General features: G+C 39.8%; 1 protein-coding gene across 2 annotated transcripts in view; it reads right to left on the bottom strand.

Annotated features, from left to right (window-relative positions):
• Positions 1–22,179, bottom strand: part of pard3ba (par-3 family cell polarity regulator beta a) — a 67,245-nt gene that overhangs the window by 24,602 nt on the left and 20,464 nt on the right. For both annotated transcript variants that reach the window (XM_077616612.1, XM_077616622.1), the window contains 8 exons: positions 17,778–17,975; positions 17,550–17,714; positions 16,014–16,079; positions 13,266–13,317; positions 12,148–12,213; positions 11,968–12,012; positions 6,950–7,165; positions 5,575–5,782 (listed from right to left, as the gene is read on the bottom strand). In XM_077616612.1, coding sequence (XP_077472738.1) covers positions 5,575–5,782; positions 6,950–7,165; positions 11,968–12,012; positions 12,148–12,213; positions 13,266–13,317; positions 16,014–16,079; positions 17,550–17,714; positions 17,778–17,975 — 1,016 coding nt within the window. The remainder of the gene's footprint in view (positions 1–5,574; positions 5,783–6,949; positions 7,166–11,967; positions 12,013–12,147; positions 12,214–13,265; positions 13,318–16,013; positions 16,080–17,549; positions 17,715–17,777; positions 17,976–22,179) is intronic.

Here is a 22,179-nt window from a genome sequence, read left to right as displayed (position 1 = left end):
AAGTAACAACAACAATAAGAAAATAATACCAATAATATGAAATTAATAATTAATGAGAAATAAGTGGTCAACATAAGTTTGACTGTTTGTCCCCTCGTGACCTGTGATTGGCTGGGTTCGGGGTGTCCCTACCTAGCTGGTGGATAGGCTCCGGCACCCCCGGCAGCCCTCGTGAGGATAAGCGGTTGAGAAGCAAAGGTAAACGTAGCTAGCTAGCCCACGCTAAGTCGTTAAAGAAGCACTTTATCATCAACAATTCATAAGGTGGATAAAAGAATGAATAGCGGGAGGGAGCGATAGCGCTTGCTAATCCGCTAGAGAGCAAGCGCTTAATGTATATTTCATAAAAGAGGATGCTAATAGGCTCTTAAAGACGCCTAGCGGCCTGTCTAGCGTTAGCTAGACAAGTAAGATGGCGGATCAAAGACATCCACCGGCGCGACGCGTGTAACTTGGTCGCCGTTAGCGGTTATTTTGTTATCTCATCTCATTTTCTGAAGCGCTTTATACTGACTAGGGTCGCGGGGGGTGCCGGCGTCTATCCCAGCTGACTTTGGGCCAAAGGCAGGGGATAAACTGAATTGAGGGCCAGCCAATCGCAGGGCACGAGGAGACAAACAACCAATTGCTCGTTGCTGGGGGCAATTTGGTGTGCTAAATTAGCCTAGCATGCATGTCTTTGGAATGTGGGAGGAAAGCGGAGTACCAAGAGAAAACCTGCAAAGAGAACATGTAAACTCCAGAGAGGTGGACCAACGACTTGGATTTGAACCCAGGTCGCCCGCCGTCAGGCCGAGACGCTAACCACTCATTCACCGCGCTGTCCTATTATTTTATTATTTTTGAAATTATATTATTTTGTTTAATAATAATCCTGTTGATTTTGGGCTATTACTGGGTCACTTCCTGTTGATTTTGGGCTATTTCTGGGTCACTTCCTGTTGATGTTGGGCTATTTCCGGGTCACTTCCTGTTGATTTTGGGCTATTTCCTGTCACTTCCTGTTGATTTGGGGCTATTTCCAGGTCACTTCCTGTTGATTTTGGGCTATTTCCGGGTCACTTCCTGTTGATTTTGGGCTATTTCCGGGTCACTTCCTGTTGATTTTGGGCTATTTCCAGGTCACTTCCTTTTGCTTTGGTGGCACTTGATGCCCATTTTGGATCAAGTCACTTCCTGTTAGTTTGGGTCAGGCGTGTTTTTAGCAGTTGTTCTCCCACGCCTACCAAATAGGCTCCTCCCCAAAGCCATTATAACAGGAAGTGACTATTTAAAAATGTTATTGTGATTACTTTTATTTTTCACATTGACCGGGCGAGTTAGGTAATGTCCTGTTGATTTCAGGACACATACAGCTCACTTCCTGTTTGTTGATCACTTCCTGTTGATGTTAAGGCCTTCATGGGCAACTTCCTGTACATTATAGGTAATTTCCTGTGTATCTAGAAAACGTACTCCCATACCACTTCCTGTTTACTGCTCACTTCCGGTTGAATTTAGGACACATAGGTCACTTCCTGTTTGTCGATCATTTCCTGTTGATGTTAAGGCATTCATGGGTAACTTCCTGTACATTTTAGATCATTTCCTGTGTATTCTCGAAAACTTACTCCCATGTCACTTCCTGTTGAATTTAGGGCCCTCCCGGGTTATTTTCTGATGATTTGATCCACAAATATTTACAGGAAATGAGGCGATATTTACAGGAAGTGACCCCCGGGCTAAGCACCTCCCACCCTATTTCCAGAAATGGCATCTTCCAGTTGAAAAGATGACATTCTCCTCTTTTTGATCCGACCAAAAGCTAACTGGTGAGCAAAGGCTGAAGCTAAGCGCGCTAATCCAAATCATCTGGCGGCGTGCCCCGTCACGTCGACAACAAGGTCGCGTGGAAGGAAGTCTTCCTGCCGCTCGGCGATAGGATGAAAGCGGAACAGACCCAGCTAATTGGCTTGCCACCCCGTCGGATTTTCAAACGCGGAAAAAAAAGACGCGGGGGTGAAGCGGCGGAGGCGTAGTGACGGGCTTTAGCCCGACGTCGCGCGGATTTGTAAACAGCGCCGGCTTTGGCGGCCGTGACATGGGCGTGGGGGCGGAGTCTAAACAGCGGGGAGTCGAAAGCGCCCAACGTGGATCGAGCGGGATGTGTCAACCGGTAGTCGGAATTTGCCACGGCGCCCGAGAGCCAGGCGGTTAGTCACCTGCGACATCCGTCTGACTGAGGGCTACGTGTTGGATCAAGCTAATCCTAGCATGTCACGCCACGCAAATAAGTGAGCGTTTCATCTTTGCAAACACCCAAAGCGGAGAGCAACGCTCAGGTTGTTGCGTAGTATGGAATGGGTTGGATGTAGTCCAGGAAGTGACCTAGAAATTGCTAAAAATCAACAGGAAGTGACCTTTTAGTAGCTCAAAGTGAAAAGGAATTGACCTTTCAATTGTTCAAAATGAATGAACAGGAAGTGACCTTTCACTAGCTCAAAGTGAAAAGGAATTGACCTTTCAATTGTTCAAAATGAATGAACAGGAAGTGACTAGTCAATTGCTAAAAAAAAAACAAGAAGGGACTTGTCAATTGCTCAAAATTAATGAACAGGAAGTGCTTTTTTAGTAGTTCAAAATGAATGAACAGGAAGTGACCTGTTAGTTGCTCAAAAAGAACAAACAGGAAGTGACCAGTCATTTGCTCAAAATGAATGAGCAGGAAATGGCCTGTCAGTTGCTCAAAATGAATGAACAGGAAGTGACTAGTCAATTGCTCAAAATTAATGAACAGGAAGTGACCTTTCAGTAGCTCAAAATGAACGAACAGGAAGTGAACTGTCAGTTGCTCAAAATGAACGAACAGGAAGTGACTTGTCAATTGCTCAAAATGAATAAACAGCAAGTGACCTGTCAGTTGCTCAAAATGAACGAACAGGAAGTGACCTGTCAATTGTTCAAAATGAACGAACAGGAAGTGACCTGTCAATTGTTCAAAATGAACAAACAGGAAGTGACCAGTCAGTTGTGCTCAAAGTGAACAAACAGGAAGTGACCTGTCAGTTGTGCTCAAAGTGAACAAACAGGAAGTGACCTGTAAATGACTCCAAATGAACAGGAAGTGACCTGTAAATTACTCAAAATGAACAGGAGGTGACCTGTCAATTAACCAAAATGAATAGGAAGTTACCTGGGAATTACCCAAAATGAACCGAAAGTGACCTATCAATTACCCAAAATGAACAGGAAGTGACCTGCCAATTGCTCAAAGTGAACAAACAGGAAGTGACCTGTAAATCACTCAAAATGAACAGGAAGTGACCTGTTAGTTACTCAAAATGAACAAACAGGAAGTGACCTGACAATTGCTCAAAGTGAACAAACAGGAAGTGACCTGCAATCACCCAAAAATGAACAGGAAGTGACCTGTCAATTACCCAAAATGAACCAGAAGTGACCTGTAATCTAATAAAATGAACTGTAAGGGACCTATAAATTTCTCAAAATGAACAGGAAGTGACCTATAATTCCTCCAAATGAACAGGAAGTGCCCCAAAGTCAACAGGAAGTGCTTTGTAAATGCCCAAATATCGTCAAGAATTGATCCAAAATCAACAAAACTTGACCTCATCAACATTTTCTCCTCACGATTAACCCCTTGATGGCCGATTGACTCTTTGCCACGATTGGACGCCCGGCGCCGTCGGCGGAGCCCAAGAGTTTCAACAGCCAATGAGGGCGGGCGGGCGTTTGTGCGTCCCTTTGCCCCTTCTGTTTACACGGCAACATCTCCCCCATTAGCGCCCTTGACACGGCGGCCGATTGAATTGTTATCCGGCGTGCGCGCCGCACGCTAATTGAATCGGCGCCGTGTCACCGGCGGAAGATAAGGGCGGCTCGCCGGGGGATTGGGACCGCCGCCGCAATCAAGATGGCCACGCGCAGATAAACGGATGATAGGCGCCCTCGGAGAAGGGGGGAGGGGCTTGCCCACGGCCCTTGTCGCTCGAGTCCTTGTATCGCTAGCGAGGAGCTAGCGATACTCTTTTTGCTGCCCGATAACAATGTCATGTATTACCGTGTATACACACATATATACACATATACACACATTTACACACAAACACACACACACACACATACACCCATAAACACACACATATACACACAAACACACACATATACACACAAACACACACATATACACACATTTATACACAAACACACAGACACACAAACACATACACATTTACACACAAACACACACATACACACATTTATACACAAACACATACACATTTACACACAAACACACACCCATATACACACAAACACACATTTACACACAAACACACACACATACACACACACCCATATACACACAAACACACAAACACACATTTACACACAAACACACATTTACACACAAACACACACACATACACACACCCATATACACACAAACATACACACATTTACACACAAACATATACACACACACATATACACACAAATACACACCCATATACACACAAACACACACACACACATACACACAAACACACACCCATATACACACAAACACACACACATACACACATTTACACACAAACACACATACACACACATTTACACACAAACACACACACACACATTTACACACAAACACACACATATACACACACATATACACACACATACATGTATACACCCATATACACACAAACACACACACATACACACAAACACCCATATACACCCATATACACACAACACACATTTACACACAAACACACACAAACAAACACATATACACCCATATACACACACATACACACATACACCCATATACACACAAACACACACATATACACATTGCCACACAAGCACACACACACCATATACACACAAACATACACACATTTACACACAAACACACATATTCGCACATTAACACACAAACACACCCATATACACACAAACACACATACACACATTTACAATCACACACACACTACCATATACACACAAATACACACGTACACATACACACATACCCACACAAACACACATACACACACATACCCACACATACCCACACAAACACACACATACACACACATGTATACATATATAGATATATATTAAAAAAAGAACATCTATAGTTCTTTGTCTGTTTTATTCGTAAATATGTGCATCATTAAAGGTAAAGTGGCGGCGTCCAATCCGTTCCAAGTGGGCGGGGCCCGACAACAAATGAACTACCGCTTCAAATAAACTGAACGTCCCCTAGAGATCAAGTCATTACTATTCGAAGCAAAGAGCGGAAAAGACCTGTCAAATGCCTCCCTATCAAAATAGCCCGAAGGCGGCGGCCATCTTGGTAGGGTCAGATTTCCCATCCAAAGTAAAGAAAATTCCCCATTAATATTCATGAGTCATAACCAAGTATTTTATCAATAACAAAGCATCTGGCTAGCTTCGGTGCTAAACCTGCTATACATTTTTTTGCACTGACGCGCATAGCTCGCGGCCATCTTGGGTGGGGCACCCGCCAATCAGAAACAGTATTTTTAATGGTAGGTTTCCTACCTCAAAAGGCCGAAACCTTTTTTCCTGCTCTTCTTCTCGGCGTCCTCGGCGCCGTCCTCCCTTCTCTTTTTCCCTTTGCTCTTTTTTTCCCGCTTCCTCCCGTTGGCCGCCTTGGGCTTCTTGCCGTCCTCCACGTCCAGGTCTTGGCGGGAGGAGCCGCTGGCCGGCGTCTCGCGGCCGGAGCTCTGCTCGGAATGGTCGTCGTCGTCTACGGGCGACGAGGTTGGCGCGTTATGGTCGGAAGCGGAATAAATGCTTGTGTTTTCGGAACGTGGCGTACGTATCTAGAAAGGTTGAGATGCTAACTAGCAACGTGCTATTTTCAGAGTGATGGCAGAGTGGTACTTTAGTTCAATTTGGGGCAAAAGTACTACATTATATTCCTTTTAAAAGGATTGTGGATGCTAGCAATGCATTAGCAGATGAAATATTAGATTAGATAACTTTATTCATCCCGTATTTGGGAAATTTCACTGTCACAAAAGCAAGAGGGTGCGATTATTTATTCATTTCAATTGATTTCAATTGATTTCAATTTATCTTAATTTATCTTAATTTACTTTAATTTATCGTAATTTATCTTATTTTATCTTATTTTATCTTATATTATCTTATATTATCTTATATTATCTTATATTATCTTATTTTATCTTAATTTATTGTATTTTTTAATTTATTTTTTATTTATCTTAATTTATCTTAACTTTTTTTAAATTAATTTTGTATTATTTTTTTATTTATTTTAATTTATTTTTGTATTTTTGTACATTTATTATTTTTTTATTTATTTTTTATTTTTGTATTTTTGTATATTTATTCATATGTATTTATTTTTATTTATTTTAATGTATTTATAAGTATTTTCAAGTATTTTTATGTATTTTTAAGTATTTTTAATGTATTTTTATGTATTGTAATTTTTTGTAATTTTGTAATTCATTTTTATTTATTTTATTCATTTTTTAATTTATTTTATATATTTATTTATATTCATGTATAGTAATGTATAGTAATGTATAGTTATGTATAGTTATGTATAGTTATGTATAGTTATGTATAGTTATGTATAGTTATGTATAGTTATGTATATTTATTTATATTTATTTATATAAATAAACAATTATTTATATTTATTTATATGTATTTATATTTATGTATATGTATTTATATGCAGTACCATTTAAGGCCACCAGGCTTACATAGTGTGCCTTTAAGACGGCTGGAGATCAAAATTGTATTTGTGGATGCTAACAATCCACTAGCAAATCAAATCCTTTTCAATGTGCTAGAGTTGTTAGTCTCTGTATTTTACTGATATTTTTTTTTAAATCTTGGTTGCAGTACCGTTTTAGACCACCAGGCTTAGGTAACGTACCGTCTTCCGAAGGTCCTTCGTAGGATTTGTCGATAGCGATGCGGAAACTCTGGTTGCATCCGCGTCCTCGGACCACCTGCGGCCGCGGGCGGTGAAAGGGCACCCGCTCGTTCTGCCGGACCTCCGAGATGGCCGACTGGAGACTTTCCAGGGAGCTGGACTTCCACAGGCCCAAGGTCGGACCCAGCGTCCCGCCGTCGCCGTCGTTGGTGGGCCCTTAAAAAGCAGATTACGACCAGATGAAAGTGATCATATGACCCACTTTTGTACAAAGTGACCCGTAAAATAAAAATGATTTTTTAAAGCGGGTATTGGCAGACATGAGCAGGCAACCATTTTAGCTACCCCGGTAAATTCCAGTTCTTTTAATCCATATTTGTCAATTTTTAATCAATTTTTCTGTGTTTTTAGTTCAAAAATCATGTTGTAAAATCTAAAAATATATTTTTAAAAAGCTCAAATAAACATTGTTTTACATCTATAAAAAAACGGAATATTCGGGTCTTTAAATCCAGTTCTTTAAATCAATAATTGTATTTTTTTAATCCATTTTCTCTGTGTTTTTAGTTCAAAAATCATTTTGTAAAATCTGAAAATACATAAAAAAAGCTATAATAAACATTGTTTTAGATCTATAAAAAATGGAATATTCAAGCTTTTAATCCAGTTCTTTTAATCCATAATTGTCATTTTTAATCCATTTTTTTTTGTGTTTTTAGTCCAAAAATTCTTTTATTAAAATCAAAAATATATATTAAAAAAAGCTCAAAAAAACATTGTTTTAGATCTATAAAAAACGGAATATTCAGGGGTTTTAATCCAGTTCTTTTAATCCATAATTGTCATTTTTTAATCCATTTTTTGTGTTTTTGGCTCAAAACCAAATCTAAAAATATATTTTAAAAAAGGTAAAATAAACATTGTTTTAGATCTATAAAAACGGAATATTCAGAGCTTTTAATACAGTTCTTTAAATCAATAATTGTAATTTTTAATCAATTTTTTCAGTGTTTTTAGTTCAAAAATCATTTTGTAAAATCTAAAAATATATTTAAAAAAATCTAAAATAAACATTGTTTTCGATCTGTAAAAAACTGAGTATTCAGGGCTTTTAATCCAGTTCTTTTAATCCATTTATTAAAAAAAAAATCTAAATATGATATCTAAAATGGTCTGGCCCACATGAAATGGAGTTGACGTTAACGCGGCCCGCGAACCAACCCGAGTCTGATACCCTTGATATAGAGCCTCTCCAACTCGACAAAAATTGAAGGAATATTTTCTCCTGCGTTTTAAAGAAAAACGTGCGAAAAAAAAACAGTTAAAATGAAAAAAAAATACCCTGACAAAATCCATTACGGCAGAGGCTCACTTGCCTTTTAAGTCTTAAATGGACTGTCCAGGAGGAAGAAGAGCTTAGAAATACAAGAGTTTCAAAATAAAACGCTCCATTTGAGAGGCGGGGATTTGCGTCACCCGCGTAATTACGACCAAGCGTCCGGCTGGCGGCTTGATGGAATTAAGCTCCAAAACGAGCTTGGCGCGCGGCGACCATGGGGGTGCCGTCGCCGTGGCCGTCGCCGGATTTTACCCGCATTTAAATTCATGATATTCCACGGCGGGCGCCCTTGGGAAAGGAATAAAAGGATAATTGACTTTTGCGGGCTCGGCGGTTCGGGGGTGTCGGCGCTGGAGGTGGGACTTAAATCAATAATCGGGTTTTAATGGGACGGGATGGCGGGCTATTGGGACCGGTTCGAACCGGTGGAGGGTGAAATCGCCGTTTAGAGAGCGGACAGATGGGAGGGGGGGCTTGGACGGATTGGTCGCCGGAGTGGTTCGAGCTTTGTGGTGGTCTTGGACAGGAGAAAGGGGACTCGGGTTTTTCGTGGGGGTTCGTGGGTGTCAGCGATTTTTTTTTTTTTAAAGGATTTTCCAACATTATTGGGGATGGATTTGAGACCCAGACCGTTCCAGACCGACCAGAGACCCTCAAAAAACGGTCTCTTTGAAGCTAATAGTAAGCTATAGTGTTGTCCTCAAGACCAAAGACCAAGATTTACCCAAAACCAGCCCAAAATTTAGTGGAATCCGGAAGGATACAAGACCAAGACGCTTTGAAACCGAAACAAGACCCTAAAAATGTCCGCTCCAGACCAGGACTAGAATTATTCAAGCTAATTCACAAGGCTAACAGCCAGTGTTCCCTCTAAGCTGCGCGCGTGCGCAATTGCGCACTACTCTCGTCCTCGCTGCGCAGCAGCAATCATATGGCGCGCAGTAAAAAAAAAAAAAAAAATCGGATTTTTTTTTTTTTATTTTTATTTTTTTTATTTTTTTTTATTTTATTTTTTTTTTACCCCTTTCCCCATGATGGCGCCGTTTAAGCGGCAGCAAGTGGCAGTAGCTCTGTCCACTTATGTTTTTCGTGTTTTACAGCATGTTTTACATGAAAAATGGACAGGTCGCCGAATGGACGTTCCGCCGAACGTTCATTTGGCGACCTGCCCGTCTGTCAAACGTCCGTCGGCGAAACGTCTTTAGGCGAATCATCCGAGTACCGATGATGTCGCTCACACTGGTACTCAGTGCGCTCAGGGAGGTTGACTTTCTGCTCAGACCAACGAAAAATTAGAGGGAACATTGCTAACAGCTAGCTGCAGCATTGTCCTCAAAATCTTACCAAGAATTTCCCCAAACCAAGTCAAGACCAGGATTATTAGAGACAGATACAAGACCAAGACAGTTCTAGACCAACCCGAGACTATCAAAAACGGGTCTAAATGTCTTTTTGAAGCTAATAGTTAGCTATAATGTTATCCCCAAGACCGAAGACCAAGATTTACCCAAAACCAGCCCAAGATTTTATGGAATCCAGACGGATACAAGACCAAAACGCTTTGAAACCAAAACAAAACCCTCAGAATGTCTGCTCCAGACCAGGACTAGAATTATTCAAGCTAATTCACAAGGCTAACAGCTAGCTGTAGCATTGTCCTCAAAATCTTACCAAGAATTTCCCAAAACCAAGTCAAGACCAGAATTATTAGAGACAGATACGAGACCAAGACAGTTCCAGACCAACCCGAGACCCTAAAAAAAGGGCCTAAACGTCTCTTTGAAGCTAATAGTTAGCTATAATATTGTCCTCAAGACCTAAGACCAAGATTTCCCCAAAACTAGCCCAAGATTTTGTGGAATCCAGAAGGACACAAGACCAAGACGCATTGAAACCAAAACAAGACCCTCAAAAACGAATCTAAATGTCTTTTTGAAGCTAATAGTTAGCTATGATGTTATCCTCAAGACCGAAGACCAAGATTTACCCAAAACCAGCCCAAGATTTTGTGGAATCAATAGGTATACAAGACCAAGACCCTCAAAATGTCCGCCCCAGACCAGGACTAGAATTCATCAATGTTATTCTAACTAATTCCCAATGCTAACAGCTAGCTTTAGCATTGCGCTCAAGATCTTAAAAAAGGATTTCCCAAGAACAAAACAAGACGCCGCCCACAGAACCGACTTTTCAACTACTCGGCGGCCATTGACGCCGACAGCCGTCCAATCCCCGTTTGGAGGCGGAGCCAGAATTCCAAGAAGGAAGAAGAAGCGCAAAGCGCTTAGCCAGATTAAAAGTGGCCTCTTAAAAGCATCCGTCTAATGAAATATGTCAAAGCTTTAAGAAAAAAAAAGGCCGTTTAAGAACGCCGCCTCAGCAAAAAAAACGACAACCCGCGCAAAAGCAATGTCAATACGCATTAGCCAAGATGTCCACCGGAGAAGAGCAACGTGGCGCACGGCGTTGACGGACGCTTTTATTTACGACGCACGCTCTTAAAATATTCCGGGAAAGTTCCAGCGGGGTGGGCGGAGCTACGAGCACGGGGAGGCGGGACAAAAAAAATGGGGAAATTATGTTATGCTAGGTTGCTAAAGTTGGGAGTGTGGGTAGGAAAAGCTATTCTAGTAATTTAAAAAAAAAAAACGTTTTATATATATATATATATATATATATATATAAAAAATAATAATAATAATAATAATATTATTATTATATAAATAAAGGTAAATATTTTTTTATATTATATAAAATATTTATATAAAATTATATATATATCAATTTTTATCACTTCAAAAGCATTAAATATCATAAATATTTATGATATCATATATAACATATATATATATTTGTTATTTTTATGATATTTAATGCTTTTGAAGTGATAAAAATTGATATATATATAATTTTATATAAATATTTTATATAATATAAAAAATTATTTACCTTTATATATAATATTATTATTATTATTATCTTATATATATATACATAAAGGTAAAAAAAAAAAAATAATTACTAGAATAGCTTTTCCTACCCACACTCCCAACTTTAGCAACCTAGCATAACATAATTTTCCCAATTTTTTTGTGGTGTTTTGCTAGCAACTGGCTATTTTTTGCATAATTGATCGATTACCTATTAATTATTTACAATTATTAAGGATTACATTTATTTTCTTAAAGGTTCACAGTTTTTTTTTAGAATTTTAATTGTATTTTAACTTTTTAAAGTTTTTATTGATATTTCATGCATTTGAGGTGATAAAAGTTGACATGCGTTTAGCTAGCAATGGGCTATTTTTTGCATAATTGATCGATTATTACCTATTAATTATTAACAATTATTAACCATTAAATCTATTACCTTAAAGGTCAACAGTTTTTAAAAAAATCTTATTGTATTGCAACTTTTTATTTAAGTTATTTTAATAATATTTCATGCATTTGAGGTGAAAAATGTTGACGTGCGTTTAGCTAGCAACAGGCTATGTAACGTTTTTATATTTAACTATTTTACATTTTTTATTTTGTAAAAGTTATTTGAATGATATTTCATGCATTTGAGGTAAAAAAACAAAGTTGACGTGCATTTAGCTAGCAACAGGCTATGTAGCATAATGCTAACTGGGAAAAGTAAGACATGAATGAAAAAGATTAGCAATGAGCTAACTTACCCCTTTGATGTCCAGCTAGCGATCTGACGTTGCCTTCATCCATCACTGAAAGAAACAAAAAAATGATCTCATCTTTCTCTCTTCTAATGAATAATTATCACGTGACATCACAGGCACATAGCCCCGCCTTCTTTTTTTTTTCATTTGCATTTTTAACTAGCTAATCTATGTAGGGCTCACCCAGGTCCATGCTTTTGGATTGGCCATTTGGAAAGAAGTCGTCCCGGTGGTTCACCAATGAATCATCTGGGACAAAAACAGACAGCAGAAAGCAACCCGCAATTGCCTCAAAATCAACATCAAATGAACAGGAAGTGCCCTCCAAAAGAGCAAGATCAACAGGAAGTGCCCTCCAAAAGACCAAAATCAACAGGAAGTGCCCTCCAAAAGAGCAAAATCAACAGGAAGTGCCCTCCAAAAGACCAAAATCAACAGGAAGTGCCCTCCAAAAGACCAAAATCAACAGGAAGTGCCCTCCAAAAGACCAAAATCAACAGGAAGTGCCCTCCAAAAGACCAAAATCAACAGGAAGTGCCCTCCAAAAGACCAAAATCAACAGGAAGTGCCCTCCAAAAGACCAAAATTAACAGGAAGTGACCCCCAATGAACAGGAAGTTCTGTGAAAAAGAACAAAATCAACAGGAAGTGACCCCCAATGAATAGGAAGCTCCCCAAAAAACATCAAAATCAACAGAAAATGACCCAAATGACCAGAAAGTGTCCTAAAAACATAACACAATCAACAGGAAGTGACCAAAAACGAACAGGAAGTGTCCTGAAAATAACCAAAATCAACAGAAAGTGACTCAAATGAACAGGAAGTGCCCTGAAAAAGAACAAAATCAACCAGAAGTGACCCCACAATGAACAGGAAGTGCCCTGAAAATGACCAAAATCTACCAGAAGTGAGCCCCAATGAACAGGAAGGGCCCTGAAAAAAAGACCACAATCAACAGGAAGTGACCGAGATGAACAGGAAGTGCCCTTAAAAAAGACCAATCAACAAGAAGTGACCCAAATTAACAGGAAGTGTCCTGAAAATAACCCCACATCAACAGAAAGTGTCTTGAAAAAGACCACAATCAACAGGAAATGACCCAAATTAACAGGAAGTGCCCCGAAAATGACCAAAATCAACAGAAAGTGACCCAAATAAACAGGAAGTGACCCGAAAATGACCCACAATCAACAGAAATTGACCCAAAATTAACAGGAAGTGCCCTCTAAACACCCAAAGGAAGTAACCCGCAGGACGCCACACGATTGGACGTCCGTCATCGTCAACGGCGTGTACTCACCGCGGCCATATTTGTCGTGGGGAGCGTAGAAGTGGGCCGGTCCGGAATCCCCCTGGAATTCCCCCCAAAAAACCCACACAAAGACAGATATTGAAAATATTGCTCATATTTATCGAAGTCTAAACAAGGTCATTTAATAGCGACTCTCTGTAAAAAAATGAAATAAAAAAGTGAATAATTAATGGACAGATTGGATTAAAGTGGACCCCCGCAGGGCAATAATGGAAGCGCTCGCTTTTTGAAGATGGCGGCTGTCAAAAACAACATTCTTCTTAATAATGGAAGCATTTTTTTCTATGGCCTCCTTGTGGGGGGCGGGGATTAATTATCCTTACTAAGGACCCTGCCTGCTGTCAATTACGTTTTCAGACGGCGGCTGGCTCCGGCACCCCCCGAAGAGGGCAGAAAAATGCCAGTCTGTCTATTCGTCTGTCACAAAGCAATGAAAAAACATGACAAAAATAATAAAAGGAAAATTATGTATTTAAAATATATATTAATACTAATTCCTGCTTTCCAGTTGTATTTTATAATGCAACAAAAAATATGATATTTTCCATATTTAGAAAAAAAAATCAAATATGTTAAAAATATATTTCACAATACAAAAAAAATCATGTTTTTGACTTTTATTTTATAATGCAACTAAAATATATTAATATTTCCTTTTTTTTTAAATAAATCAAATGTTAAAAAATATATATTTAACAATACAAAACAAATCCCTGCTTTTATAATGCAACAAAAAAATATAATATTTTCGATTTCTGGAAAAAAAATTCAAATATGTTACAAATATATTTAACAATACAAAAAAATCCTGCTTTTGACTTTTATTTTATAATGCAACTAAAATAAATTAATATTTTCCTTTTTTGAAAAATAAACCAAATGTTAAAAATATATTAACAATACAAAAAAATCCTGCTTTTATAGTGCAACTAAAATATAATATTTTCCTTTTTTTTTAAATAAATCAAATATGTTAAAAATATATATTTAACAATACCAAAAAATCCTGCTTTTATAATGCAACTAAAATATAATTTCCATTGTTTTTAAATAAATGTTAAAAATATACATTTAATACAAAAAAAATCCTGCTTTCTACTATTATTTAATAATGCAACTAAAATATAATAATATTTTCTGATATATTTTTTGAAAAAAAAAATGTTAAAAACATATATTTAACAATACAATAAAATAATGTTTTTCATTTATAAAAAAAAAATCTACAATATTCGGAGATTTAATAAAAATTGGGGCTAGCCACCTTTTTTGATCTAAAATTATTTTTAAAACCTTGGAAGAATAAAATGATTATTGATTATTTTTTTCTGTTGAAAAAGTAAATAAAAGCAAGAACAAATTAAATAAAAATGAAAAATGGGCAGAGAGCAGAAAAGAGAAGAGAAGGCATGCAAGAGGCTTGAAATGATTTTTATTAAAAGAATATAAGAAATCAGAAGCCAAAAAAAATTGACTTTTTGTCAAATAAAAAAATGAAAAGAAAAGAAGCAGCAAAGATTTGCATGCATTTAAATGAGAGGAAACAAAAGAGAGAAGAAATGGTTTTATTAACCAGCACAAGATTTTTCTATCTTTTATGCATTTTTGGTCCAAAAGGGGGCCGGAAGTGATCCAAAATCAACAAGAAGTGACCCAAAATCATCAGGAAGTGACCCAAAATTTATTGAAAGTGACCCAAATCAACCAAAAGTGACCCCAAATCAACAGGAAGTGATCCAAAATCAACCGGAAGTGACCCAAAATGTATTTAAAGTGACCCAAAATGTATTTAAAGTGACCCAAAATCAACCAAAAGTGACCCAAAATTTATTGAAAGTGACCCAAAATCAACCAAAAGTGACCTCAAATCAACAGGAAGTGACCCAAAATTTATTGAAAGTGACCCAAAATCAACTGAAAGTGACCCCAAATCAACCGGAAGTGACCCAAAATCAATTGAAAGTGACCCAAAATTTATTGAAAGTTACCCAAAATCAACTGAAAGTGACCCCAAATCAACAGGAAGTGACCCAAAATCAACCGGAAGTGACCCAAAATCAATTGAAAGTGACCCAAAATCAACAGGAAGTGGCCCAAAATCAACTGAAAGTGACCCCAAATCAACAGGAAGTGACCCAAAATCAACCGGAAGTGACCCAAAATCAATTGAAAATGACCCAAAATCAACAGGAAGTGACCCAAAACCAACAGGAAGTGACTCACAAAGGCCCCAAAATCAACAGGAATTGATTAAAAAATGATCGTGGAACGTGACGTGGAAATATTGTAAAAATGTTAGAGACTCTAGAAATGTTAATTTTGAAGGAGCCATACTTTGGAAATCCTTTTTGTTTTTGTTTTTAAATATGACTACCAGACTCCGTCTGAAAGCCAATAGCAACGCAAAGGCGAGGCGGCGCATCGGCGCTCGCTGGCCGTGCCGTACATCTGTCCCGCCATCGCCCGGATGTCTTCCACGTACGCGTTCCTGGTCGAGCGGTCGCCGCGACTCGGCGACCTGTCGTCGCCGTAAAATGTTTGCGCTCGCGAGTGCGGCGGCGAAAAGTAAGCGGCGTGGCGCCCTTCGCTAGAAGGGAGATAAACCTCGCCGGCGCTTTGGAGGACGTGCGCCAGACCAAAAGTGTAACGGCTGCGTCTCGCCGCGGTCGGGATCGACGGCGGCGGCGGCGGCGAAGAAGGAGAAGGAGGAGGAGGGCCGGCGTCGGCCGCTCGTACCTGATTGGCGGGCGGTCGTTGGCGTGTGGCTCGTTCGATGGCCGCGTTGACGGCGTCCGACGGACCCTGAAATCATTTTTTTATTTTTTTTAAAGTGGAAATTGAAAATGATTCAACTTATTTGCTGGAGTTGGCGGGAAAATCCGACAAAAGAATAAAGACAGAAAAAAAGGTATGTAAAAATAGTCTTTTTTTTCCTGTTAAATGAAACAAGCTAAAAATAATAATAAATAAAAATACAACATTTTTCAACTTTTTCTGAAGCAAATCTAAAAAGAAAAAACATTTGCCATATTTGCCGCACTATAAGATGCACCGACCGGAGTGTATGGCACACCAATGATTCCTTCTTTCATATATTAGGATTAAGCAGTAGTAGTGTTGGTGGTAGTAGTAGCAGTGGTAGTGCTGGTAGTAGTGGTAGCAGTATTAGCGGGGGTATTAGTAGTAGTGGTAGTAGGGATAGTGGTGGTGGCAGTAGTAGTAGTAGTAGCAGTAGTAGTAGTAGCAGTAGTATTAGCGGTGGTAACAGTAGTAGTAGTGGTGGTGTTAGTAGTATTAGCAGTGGTAGTAGTAGTTGTAGTAGTGGTGGCAGTAGTTGTAGTAGGAGTAGCAGTATTAGCGGTGGTAGTAGTAGTGGTGGTAGTAGTATTAGCGGTGGTAGTAGTAGTAGCAGTAGTATTAGTAGTAGCGGTGGTAACGGTAGCAGTAGTAGTGGTGTTAGTAGTATTAGCGGTGGTAGTAGTAGGGGTAGTGGTTGTAGTAGTAGTAATATTAGTAGTAGTAGTAGTAATATTAGTAGTAGTAATATTATTATTATTATTAGTAGTAGTAATATTAGTAGTAGTAGTGGTAGTAGGGATAGCAGTGGTGGTAATAGTAGTAGTAGCAGTAGTAGCAGTAGTAGTATTAACGGTGGTAGTAGTAGCATTAGTAGCAGTAGTAGTAATAATAGCAATAGTAGTAGCAGTAGTAGTATTAGCGGTGGTAGTAGTATTAGAGGTAGTAGTAGCAGTAGTAGTATTAGCGGTGGTAGTAGTAGCAATAGTAGTGGTAGTAGTGGTCGTGGTAGTAGTATTAGAGGTAGTAGTAGCAGTAGCGGTGGTAACGGTAGTGGTAGTAGTGGTTAGTAGTATTAGTGGGGGTAGTGGTTGTTGTTGTAGTAGTAGTAGTATTAGTAGTAGTAGTGGTAGTAGGGATAGCAGTGGTGGTAGAAGTAGTAGTAGCAATAGTAGCGGTAGTAATGGTCGTGGTAGTAGTATTAGCGGTAGTAGTAGTAGTTGTAGCGGTAGTAGTAGGTTGTGGTTGTTGTATAACACAAATTGAGCTATATAGATGTAGAATGCAATAGCTAGCGCATTACTAGTAGTAGTAGTAAGAGTAGGTGGTGTTATACATCCACTAGATGGAGCTGTGCTAAAAGGAATTTCATATAATGGCCACTTTGAGAAAACGGAAGTCTTTTAGTTGCGCCTTATAGTGCGGAAGATACGGTAGAGGATTTTTATGTGTTTCGAGACAAACGACTGGTCGTACCTCCGGCGCAGAAGATCGCAGCAGCACCAGGCGGACGCTCCCCCGCCCGTTGCCCTCCGCCGACATGGAGCGCCGGAGCGTATCCATGGCGGCGTGGTTGGAGCGACCCAGCAGAGCCTCGCCGTTGACGGCGATCAGCTGGTCGTTCACCCTCAGGCGCCCGTCCTGCAACGGGGCGGGCTTTGTCATTGAATGACAAAAATGGAAGGCCGTGGGCGTGGCCTGTACCTTGTGGGCGGCACCCCCGTGGATGACGGACTTGATGAAGATGCCCAAGTCCTCGCCCGTCTCCCTGGACTTGTTGCCCTTCAAGCTGACGCCCAGACCGGCCGAAGGGGTCTCGTTGAGGGGGATCTCGTAGGTGAGACGCTCCCGGCCGTCCTCCAGCGCCAGGTTGCCGCCACCGCCGCCGCCATCTTCGCCTTTCTGGAAACACACCCACGTTCAAATACGGTTTTTGGATGGATCCAACACGATTTGTCTATTAGGACTTGACAGCCGTTTCTGACCACCCTAAAAAAATTCAAGTCTCTACGTGCCACGGTTTGGACAAACATAGTGTGAGAATCTTCACATGCATCAAAAAAAACTATCAAAAACTATCAAAAACCACTACCAATACCACAATCAAAACCACAATCAAAACCACAACCAAAACCACAACCACAACCACTAACTAAACCACTACCAAAACCACTACCAAAACCACTACCAAAACCACTACCAAAACCACTACCAAAACCACTACCAAAACCACTACCAAAACCACTACCACTTCTAAAACCACTATCAAAAACCACTATCAAAACCACTACCACTTCTAAAACCACTATCAAAAACCACTACCACTACCAAAATCACTACCAAAACCACTACCAAAACCACTACCAAATCCCCTACCACTACCAAAACCACTACCACTTCTAAAACCACTATCAAAAACCACTATCAAAAACCACAACCAACACCACTACCACTTCTAAAACCACTATCAAAAACCACTATCAAAAACCACTATCAAAAACCACTACCACTTCTAAAACCACTATCAAAACCCACTACCACTACCAAATCCCCTACCACTACCAAAATCACTACCAAAACCACTACCACTTCCAAAACCACTACAAAAACCACAACCACAACCACTATCAAAACCACTACCACTACTAACTACCAGGTGGTGTATGCCTTGAATCGGCAATATAAGCCGCACCTTTAAAGTAGCCTTAAAAAATGGTTGAATTTGACAATTTCTCGCCTACCCTCGTTTTAGTCATCATTTTTTTGTCTGACAAATGCGTCTTATATGCGAGTAAATACAGTAACGCTTTTCTACGGCTTAAAAGTCGGGTTAGCTTAGCTCAAACTGAAAGGAAAAGGCTTTTTAAATACATTTTTTTAGCTTTGGGACGGACACCCGCTAACGACGAATTAGCAAAAAAACGTGGAATTTGACTGGTGTGCAAAAAAGAAAAAGTCTCTTTTGTCTTTTTTAGACTCTTTTCCTGCCCCCTGACCTGGGCTTTGCAAGGTAGAGGTTCAACCATGTGCACGCTGACCTCCACATCCTGTCCAAAACTTCACCAAAATACATAAAATCCCCCTAAAAAAAAAACAACTCACGTCCTAACTAACGTTAGCATTAACGTCGCTAAACGCGGGATCGGCTGAAAACCCAAAAATTGCATGTCATTTCAATTCCTGGCAAAAATGACATTTGCCCCACGCAAGATGGCGTCCGGGTAGCCATCTTGCGTGGGGCGACCTTCCCATCCATGTCAACGCATTGTTTTTATAAAGGAATTCGTCATGATATAATAAGTTATTATTATTATTATTTTAAATGATAGCATTAGCGGCCGCCACGGATGACGCAAGATGTCCAATCCATTTGGAGCGAGCAGGCCGGCAGTGGCGTCCCTTTGAAAGGATTGGACGTGTTTAGCGATGCCATTTTTTTTGAAAACGTAGTCATAAATGGCTTCAACTTTGTCGAGGTCTAAGTTATTTACACGTTCGCCGTCATTAATGACGTTTAGTTTGAAGCGGGAGGGTCGGCAGGGGAGGAACGCGTGTTCAAGTGAAATGACTTGGACGCCTACAAGTGAGAAATCAATTTCATTGGACGGAATAAGTGTAAAATAGGCTTTGGTGGAAAACTGGCTTGAATTTGGCCCCTGCCAAGATGGCCGCCCGGAAGCCACCTTAGCAGGGGCCAAAATGGCTTCTGGGCGGCCATCTTGGCAGGGGCTAAAATCAAGCCATTACAAGCTCATTTATTGTTTTATTGGAGGTCAAACTTGCGCAATTTACTCATTGGCGATTTCTAATTCATTTGAAGCGGGTGGGAGGGTCGGCAGGGGAGGAACGATTACTCATAGGGAGAAAAAAAAAGGAGAAATAGGAGGATTTCTGGCTAGTCAACCTTTTTCCTGCCAAATGACCTCCTGTCAAAGGTCAACCGTGTGCACGTTGACCTCAATATTCTCTCAAAAAAAACTAAGCCCCCCCAAAAAATGCACTTTTATTTATTAAAGTCATTTGGACTTATTTTTATGATCGGTGAAGGCGTCCAAGTCATTTAACTTCCTTCCCTGCCGACCCTCCCGCTTCAAACGAAATGTCATCAATGGCGGCTAGCGAGTAAATAACTTGACAAAAAGCCATTTGTGAATACATGTTCAGAAAAAATGGCATCACTAAATATGTCCGATCTATTAGGAGCAATGTCGCTGCCGACCTTCTCACTCCAAATAAATTGGACATCTCGCGTCCTCCGTGGCGGCCACAGATGCTATCATTAATTAAATAAAATAATAATAATAATAATAATAATAATAACTTGTTATCTTGTGACGAGTTATCTTGGGAGGGGCAAATGCTATCATTTAAAATAATAATAACAACAACAACAAAAACAATAATAATAATAACTTATTATCTCGTGATGAGTTACTTTTAAAAAACGCGTTGACATGGATGGGAACGTCGCCCCACGCAAGATGGCCACCTGGACGCCATCTTGGGTGGGACAAATGCTATCATTTAAAAAAAATTCTAATAATAACTTATCTCGTGACGAGACACTTAAAAAAACGCATTGACATGGATGGGAATGTCGCCCCACCCAAGATGGCCACCTGGACGCCATCTTGGGTGGGGCAAATGCTATCGCTTTCAAAATAAATAAATAATAATAATAATAATAACTTATTATCTCATGACAAGTTACTTTTAAAAAACGCATTGACATGGATGGGAACGTCGCCCCACCCAAGATGGCTACCTGGACGCCATCTTGGGTGGGGCAAATGCTATCATTTAAAATAATAATAATAACTTATTATCTCGTGATGAGTTACTTTTAAAAAACGCGTTGACATGGATGGGAACGTCGCCCCACGCAAGATGGCCACCTGGACGCCATCTTGGGTTGGGCAAATGCTATCATTTAAAAAGAAATAATAATTATAACTTATTATCTCGTGAAAAGTTACTTTTAAAAAACGCATTGACATGGATGGGAACGTCGCCCCACGCAAGATGGCCACCTGGACGCCATCTTGGGTGGGGCAAATGCTGTCATTTAAAAATAATAATAATAATAATAATAATAACTTATCTCGTGACGGGTTACTTTTAAAAAAACGTGTTGACATGGATGGGAACGTCGCCCAACATAAGATGGCCACCTGGACGCCATCTTGGGTGGGCAAATGCCAGTATTAAAAAAAAAACGACTTTTGGCGAATATTAGGAGTCATTTTAGGGGCAAAATGTCCAAAAAATGATGAAATTCAAGTAGCTACATTGCCTTCTTTTTTCAGGCCCCGCCCCCTTAAAACCAAAGTCCCCATTTCCCATTTCATTCACGACAACCCCAAGGACACCCTGCGACCTCCGACCCCCTCCACCCACCAGATCGCCAGCCCGTCGTCGCGGACTTCCTGCGGGACGGCGTGGACCGCCGCGCGACTTCCTCCGACGCGCCTGTGTCAACAAATCGTGAAAGCCGAAGCGTGTTTTGCGCACGTTAGCGTGTTAGCGGCGGACGCCGAGTGCGGGAAACGGAAAAGTACAAACGGCGGCCGGCAGGATGGCGGTCGAAGATCAAGTCTCGCGCCGACAGATTCATTTCTCGCCGTTTCCAGACGAAAAAAAACCGATGAATTGTGAAGATATGAGCGACATGTAATAGTAGCATATTGCTATCAGCTTTTTTTAATAGAAAAAAATCCATTTTTATTGGCGTTATGTGAGCTCAGATGCAGCCTTGCGCTAACATAAACGACCTATCACAGCCGCTTGTAAAGTTTGATTGTTGTTGTGACCGCGATGGTTCAATTTCAAAACCGTTATTGGTAATAAACACACACACACATACCAGATACTAGATAGTCAACTCAATTTCACATGGGCCGGACCGTTTTAGATATAATATTTAGATTTTTTTTAAATAAATGGATTAAAAGAACTGGATTAAAGGCCCTGAATATTCCATTTTTTATAGATCTAAAAATGTCTTTATTTGAGCTTTTTTAAAATATATTTTTAGATTTTACAAAATGATTTTTGAACTAAAAAACTGAGAAAAAATTGATTAAAAATTGACAATTAGGGATTAAAG

The sequence above is a fragment of the Stigmatopora argus genome, chromosome 1 (assembly GCF_051989625.1).
Source record: "Stigmatopora argus isolate UIUO_Sarg chromosome 1, RoL_Sarg_1.0, whole genome shotgun sequence".
Classification (NCBI taxonomy): domain Eukaryota; kingdom Metazoa; phylum Chordata; class Actinopteri; order Syngnathiformes; family Syngnathidae; genus Stigmatopora; species Stigmatopora argus.
This window is presented reverse-complemented; position numbering and strand designations above follow the sequence as displayed.